The following is a 7,762-nucleotide window of genomic DNA, read 5'->3' on the forward strand; positions in this document are numbered from 1 at the left end:
GGGTGCCCAGATACTTGGTTAGACATTATTTCTGAGTGTGTCTGTGAGGGTATTTCTCAATGAGATTAATATTTGAATAGGTAAACTGAGCAAAGCAGATTGCTCTCCCTAATGTAAGTGGGCCTCACCCTATCTGTTGAAGGCCTGAATAGAATAAAAGGCTGAGCAAAAAAAAATTATTTCCCTCTGCCTTACTGTCCTCAATCTAGGACACTGGTGTTCTCCTGTCTCCAGACTTGTACTGGGACATGATTCTCAGGCCTTCAAACTCAGACTGGAGCTATACCATCAGGTCTTCCAGGTCTCCCGATTGCTGACTGTAGACCTTGGATTTCTCAGCCTTCATAATCCCATGAGCCAATTCTTTATAGTAAATCTTTTTCTATACATATACATCTATATAATCTAATATAATATATATCTATATAATCTAACATTGGGTATATATGTGGTAGATGATACATAGATAGATAGGTAGAGAGAGATAGAGAGATAGAGAGATGATAGATAGATAGAGAGATAGATTGATAGATAGATAAATAGATAGATATTTACTGCAAGAAATTATATACTATTTTCTATTTGAGTAGGCTATTGGTTGTTTCTCTGGAGAACTCAGACTAATACAGATTTTGGTACTGATGGTGGCTCTAGAAGAACAGAATTATAATGATGAGTTTTCTGAATTGGTTCCAGGGTTTCTGGAATTGGCTCTCTAATTTGATTAGGTTTAAAGATGCTAATGACTATTTCCAGTAATAAAGAGAGTACTGGTAGTTCATGGCACCATCTGGCAATAGAAATATGCAAAATATCTCTATTGGATGCTCCTAATCAACCACATAAAGAAGCAAGCAGTTGGGTGACTATGTACAGGATAATTTCTAATATTTTTGGAAAGCTAACCAACATAATGAGATTAGCTGATTGCTTTTAGTGTTGCTGGACAAAATGGTGAAAGAAAAGGATGAACTCCGGGATGAGAATTCCCAGCTCAAGTGCCACATAAATGATCTGAAAGCTTCTATGTGTGCCCTGAAGGAGATCTTTATCTCCTATAGCCACAAGGTTGAGATTGCTGAAAGTCAAATGCAGAATCTCATCCTGTGGCTGGCTGAATTACAACACAAGTTCAATTCCCAGCCTTTGCAGAGTGTCTACTGTTAAAGAGAGGGCACTGGTTGGGGAAAAATGGGATACTGTAAGTTGGAATGAGGACATCGAGATCCTAAATTTTGATTAGTTTTCTTTGCCAGTGGGAGCCCTGACTTGGTTTAATGTAGAAGAAGAGATTCAAAGGCTTAGGGAGATTGGAATGTTAGAGTGGATTTATCAATTAAGACCTACTCACCTACAATGGTAGTGTCCATAAGACATACCTTTCACCACTACTATGAGAAATAAATTTGTGAAGGGAGCCCTGGCATCCTTGAAGAACTCTGTGGTAGCTCTTCTCTCTAGGCCATATCTTACAGTGGGGACTATAGTCACTGAATTGGAAAACGTAAATGCAATGGGAGTAATTGAACCCCGGGAAGACAGGGGCCAAGTGGCACCACTTGACTGCCAAAGGCAAGATGGATGTGGTTACCGAAATGGACAACAGAGTCAAAGCACTAAGCAAAATAGTCTGACTCCTGCAGACCTGTGGCACTGGCTAGTGATCGTAGTGTTTCTAGACGGGAAATAGATAGGAAGCCTACTAAATTCTTGCTTGATCTGTATAAGCAGAAAAGTTCTAGGTCACTTGAACAAAATTCTGACCTGAATCACAAAAACAGAATTAGGGCCCCTCAATCAATTCCCAGACTTGAGCAAGTTTACAGATCCGGAACCCCTCAAATGAAGGAGAGCCTTGGTCCTCTTGAGGAAGGAGCCCATACACTACCAAAAATTTATACTGTTAGTCTTTCTCCTGGCCGTCACCAAAGGGACCCAGGGCCTTTTACCAGTGTAACTGTAGACTGAGAAAAGCAAATAATCAGACCTTTTAGGGACTACTGGACACTGGCTCTGAACTGACATAAATCCAGGAGACCAAAACATCACTGTGGCCCACCGGTCAGAATAAGGGCTTATGGAGGTCAGGCAATCAATGGAATTTGAGCTCAGTTCTCTATCACAGTGAACCAGAGGGCCCTCAAACACATCCTGGGAAACACATTACCCCAGTTCCAGAATGCGTAATTGGGATAGGTACACACAGCAGCTGGCAGAATCCCCATGTTGATTCCCTGATCTGTACAGTGAGGGCTATTATGTTGGGAAAGGCCAAGTTGAAGCCACTAGCACTGCTTCTACTCAGGAAAATAATAAACCAAAGCAATACTTTATTCCTAGAGGAATTGCAGAGACTAGTGCCACCGTCAAGGACTTGAAAGATGCAGGGGTGGTGATTCCCACCACATCCCCACTAAACTCACCTATTTGGGCTGTGCAGAAGACAGATGGATCTTGGAGAATGACAGTGGATTATTGTAAGATACTGCGTGGTAACTCCAATTGCAGCTGCTGTACCAGATGTGGTTTCACTGCTTCAGCAAATTAACACATCCCCTGGTACTTGGTATACAGCTATTGACCCAGCAAATGCCTTTTCCTCCATTTCTGTCCGTATGGCCCACCAGAAGCAATTTGCTCTTAGCTGGCAAGGCCAGAAATATACCTTCACTGTCCTACCTCAGGGACTTATCAACTCTTCAGTCCCATGACATAATTTAGTTCACAGGGATCTTGATCTCCTTTCCCTTCCACAAGATATCACACTGGTCTGTGACATTGATGATATTATGCTGACCAAACCTAGTGAGCAAGAAGTAGCAACTCTGCTACACTTATTGGTAAGATATTTGCATGTCAAAGAGTGCAACATAACTCCAACAAAAATTCAGGAGGCTTCTACCTTGGTGAAACTTCTTGGCATCTAGTGGTGTGGAGCAAGTCAAGATATCCCTTCTAAGGTGAAAGATAAGTTGTTGCATCTGGCTTCTACTCATACCAAGAAAGAAAGACAAGGACTAGCAGACCTCTTTGGATTTTGGAGGCAACGTATTCCTCATTTGGGTGTGTTACTCCAGCCCGCTTACTGAGTGGTCTGAAAAGCTGCTAGTTTTAAATAGGCCCAGAATAGGAGAAGGCTCCGCAACAGGTCCAGGCTGCTCTGCTACTTGAGCCATATGATCCAGCAGCTTCAATGGTGACTGAAGATATCAGTGGCAGACAGGGATGCTGGTTAGAGCCTTTGGCAGGTCCCTATAGGTGGATCACAGCACAGGCCCTTAGGATTTTGGAGCAAAGTCCTGCCATCCTCCACAGATAACTACTCTCCTTTGAGAAAGCTCTTGGCCTGCTACTGGGCCTTGGTAGAGACTGAATGCTTAACCATGAGCCACCAAGTTACCGTGCAATCTGAGCTGCCAATCATGAACTGGGTGTTGTCTGAACTACCAAGTCATAAAGTTGGGTGTGCACATCAGCACTCCATCATCAAATGGAAGTGGTATACACATGATTGGACCTGAGCTGGCCCTAAAGACACAAGTAAGTTACATGAAGAAGTGTCCCAAATGCCCATGGTCCCCACTTCTGTTACATCGCCTTTTCTCGCCCAGCTTGTACCTGTGGCCTCATGGGGGCTCCCTGCAATCAGCTGACAGAGGTAGAGAAGACTCAGGCCTGGTTTACAGACAGTTCTGCATGATATGGAGGCACCACCTGAAAATAGATAGCTGCAGCACTACAGCCCTTATCTGGAACATCCCTGAAGGTCAGTGAAGTGAAATCTTCCCAGCGGGCAGAACTTTGAGCACCTGGTTTCTCACTCTCTTAGCCCGTTCAGGACTGTAACAAAATACCATAGGCTGGGTGGCTTATAAACAGCAAAAATTTATTGCTCACAGTTCTGGAGGCAAAAAGTACAAGATCAGGGTGCTGGCATGGTCTGGTCCTGGTGAAGGTCTTCTGGGTTGCAGACTGTTGATTTTCACTGTGTCTTCACATGGCAGAAAGGACAAGGAAGCTTTCTCAGGCTATTTTTTTTATTGAGATATAATTGGCATATAACATTATATTAGTTTCAGGCATATGACATGATTCGATATTTGTATATTGCAAAATGATCACCACAATAAGTCTAGTTAACATCCGTCACCATACGTAGTTAAATGTTTTTTCCTTATGATGAGAACTTTTAAGATTTACTCTCTTAGCAATAAAAAATACACAATACAGAGTTACTAACTATAGTTACCATGCTATACATTAAATCCACATGACTTATTTATTTTATAACTGGAAGTTTGTACATTTTGACCACCTTCACCCATTGCACCCATTCCCTAACGCCGACTTCTGGCAACCACCAATCTGTTCCCTGTATCTATGAGCTCAGGGTTTGTTTTTGTTTTTGTGTTTGATTTTAGATTTCACATATAAGAGAGATCATACAGTATTTGTCTTTCTCTGTCTGACTTATTTCACTTAGCATAACGCCGTCAAGGGTCCATCTATGTTACTGCAAATGGCAAGATTTCTTTTTTTTATGGTTGAATAATATGTCATTGTGTGTATATATATATATATATATATATATATATATATATATATATATCACATTTTCTTTATCCATTTATCCATCGATGGACACTTAACGTTGCTTCTATGTCTTGGCTGTTGTAAATAATGCTACAATGAACGTGGAGGTGCATACATCTTTTTGAGTTAGTGTTTTTATTTCCTCTGGATAAAAACCCAGAAGTGGAATTGCTGGATCCTATGGTGGGTCTATTTTTAATTTTTTGAGGAGCCTCCAGGCTGTTTTCCATAGTGACTACACCAATTTACATTCCTACCAACAGTGTGCACAGGTTCTTTTTTCTCCATATCCTCACCCACTTTTGTTATTTCTTGTCTTTTTGATAACAGGTGTGAGGTGGTATCTCATTGTGGTTTTCCCTGATGAATAGTGATGTTGAGCACTTTTTCACATACCTGTAGGCCATCTGTACGTCCTCTTTGGGAAAACATCTATTCAGATCTTCTGCCCATTTTTTAATCAGATTGTTTGTTCTTTTGCTTTTGAGTTGTATGAGTTTTTTATATATTTTTGGATATTAACTCCTTATCAGATGTATGATTTGCAAGCATTTTATCCCATTTTATAGGTTGCCTTTTAATTTTGTTGATGGTTTTCTTTGCTGTGCAGAAGTATTTTAGTTTGATGTAGTCCCACTTGTTTATTTTTGCTTTTGTTGCCTTTGCTTTTGGTGTCAAATCCAAAAAATCATAGCCACTTTTATAAGGGTACTAATACCATTCATGAGGGCTCTGCCTTCATTATCTAATCATCTCCCAAAGGACCCATCTCCTAATACTATCCCCTTGGGGGTTAAGTTTCAATATGTGAATTCTGGGGGAACATAAATGTTTAGACTATATCACTCACTTTGCTTGAGAGAAGAAATGGCAAGATGTACAATTATATACTGATTCATGGGCTGTAGCTAATAGTTTGGCTGGATGGCCAGGGACTTGGAAGGAACATGATTAGAAAATTATTGACAAAGACATTTGGGGAAAAGGTATGTCAACAGACCTCTCTGGGCAAAAAACATGAAGGTATTTGTGTCTCATGTGAATGCCTACCAAAGGGTGACCTCAACAAAGGAGGATTTTAATAATCAAGAGGATAGGATGAGCTGTTCTATGGATACTAGTCAGCCTCTTTCCCCAATCACACCTGTCATCACCCAATGGGCTCATGAATAAAGTGGCCATAGTGGCAAGGATGGAAGGTTATGCATGGGCTCAGCAGCATAGACTTCCATTCACCAAGGCCAACCTGGTTATGACCACTGCTGAGTGTCAAATCTACCAGCAGCAGAGACCAACATTGAGTCCCTGATATAGCACCATTCCCTGAGGTAATTAAGCTATCTGATTGCAGGTTGATTACATTGTACTACTTCCGTGTCATGGTATTCCACACAGCACTGCTTCTGATCAAGGAACCCACTTCACAGTAAAAGAAGTACTGCAATGGGCCCATGCTTATGGAATTCACTGGTCTTACCGTGATTCCCCCCATCCTAAAGCAGCTGGCTTATAGAGTGGGAGAATGGCCTTTTGAAGACTCAGTTTCAGTGCCAACTAGGTGGAAATACCTTGCAGGGCTGGGACAAAGTTCTCCAGAAGGCTGTATAAGCTCTGAATATGTGTCCAACATGTACTGTTTATCCCATAGCCATTCATGGGTCCAGGAATCAGAGTAGACTTGGGAGTGGCACCACTTGCTATTACCTCTAGTGACCCAGTAGTAAAATTTTTGCTTCCTGTTCTAGTGACCTTATGTTCTGCTGGCCTAGAGGTCTTAGTTCTAAAGAGAGGAATGTTTCCACCAGGAGACACAACAATGATTCTACAGAACTGGAAGTTAAGTTTGCCACCTGGCCATTTTGCACCCCTAGTGCCTCTGAGTCAACTGGCAAAGAAGGGAGTAACTGAGATGATTGGGTTGACTGATTCTGACTACCAAGGGAAAATTGGACTGCTACTCCATAATGGAGGTGTGGAATACAGGAGATCCCTTAGGTTGTCTCTTAGTAACACCATGCCCTATAAGGCCACTGGAAAACTACAACAACCCAATCCAAGCACAACTACTGATGGCCCAGACCCTTCAGGAATGAAAGTTTGAGTCACTCTACCAGGGTAAAGAACTATGGCTAGCTGAGTTGCTTGCTGGAGGTAAAGGGAATGCAGAATGGGCAGTGGAAAGAGGTACCTATAAGTACCAGCTATGACCATGTGACCAGTTACAGAAATGAAAATTATAATTATCATGAATATTCCTCCTTATTTTGTTGTAAATATATTTGTGCCTGCAGAAACAGAATATAAATATAAATATGTATATTTTAAGCAAACACCTTTGTTTTATTTCCTCTCTTATTCTCTTATTATGTAACATAAGTTAAATATAATAGAGTCAATTCTTTATATATATTGTTGTAAATATATGAAGTCAATAAATTGTATTGACTTTATATCACAGTATTTAAGTATTAGTAATTTTCCATTATAGTATTTAAGTTACAAGATATCAAGAAGAAGAGTAAACATCACTCAATGACTTTGCCTCCTCTTCTTGGCAAGGGGTTAGTGCATTTTCAGTTGTACACAGGATAGTTGTATTCTGTTAGGAGGAATTATGACCTTGTTATTGTCTTTTTTGGAGATTCGGCATGATTAAAGGAGATGCATATGGGTACCATGTTGGCAAGGGGTAAACTTGTGCTGGTTAATTTGATGTGTCAACTTGACTGGACTATGGGGTGGTCGGACATTTAGCCAAACATTATTCTGGTATGTCCGTGAAAGTGTTTCTGGATGAGATTAACATTTGAATTCATAGACTGAGTAAAGCAGATTGCCCTCCCCAGTGTGAGTGGACATCATCCAATTTGCTGAAGGCCTGAGTAGAATAATGTTGAACAAAGAAGAATTCTTTCTCTGTGCCTGACTGTCTTCGACCGGGGACATGGGTCGTATCCTACCCTCAGACTTGAACTTGGACCAGAACTTACACCATCTGTTCTCCTGGTTCTCAGGCCTTGGAACTCCGACTGGAACCATCTTATTGGCTCTCCTGGGTCTCTAGCTTGCTGACTGCAGCTCTTGGACTTTGCAATCTCCATAATCACTTAAACCAATTCCTTGTAGTAAACATATTCTATCGGTTCTGTTTCTCTGGAGAACACAGACT

The 7,762-nt window shown here is 41.1% G+C and overlaps 1 protein-coding gene across 1 annotated transcript; it reads left to right on the plus strand.

Annotated features, from left to right (window-relative positions):
• The first annotated feature begins 1,842 nt into the window (after positions 1 to 1,842).
• On the plus strand, positions 1,843 to 6,824 carry LOC106800640 (uncharacterized). The gene is given in 17 exon segments (XM_087443055.1): positions 1,843 to 1,963; positions 1,966 to 2,032; positions 2,034 to 2,125; positions 2,128 to 2,316; positions 2,319 to 2,484; positions 2,486 to 3,114; positions 3,117 to 3,199; positions 3,201 to 3,639; positions 3,642 to 3,812; positions 5,430 to 5,594; positions 5,597 to 5,790; positions 5,792 to 6,098; positions 6,101 to 6,263; positions 6,265 to 6,564; positions 6,566 to 6,612; positions 6,615 to 6,706; positions 6,708 to 6,824. Coding segments are annotated over 17 exon segments (3,342 nt in total).
• Positions 6,825 to 7,762: the final 938 nt, after the last annotated feature.

The sequence above is a fragment of the Ceratotherium simum genome, chromosome 18 (genome assembly GCF_057802395.1).
Source record: "Ceratotherium simum simum isolate JZ-2026a chromosome 18, ASM5780239v1, whole genome shotgun sequence".
In the NCBI taxonomy this organism is placed as follows: domain Eukaryota; kingdom Metazoa; phylum Chordata; class Mammalia; order Perissodactyla; family Rhinocerotidae; genus Ceratotherium; species Ceratotherium simum.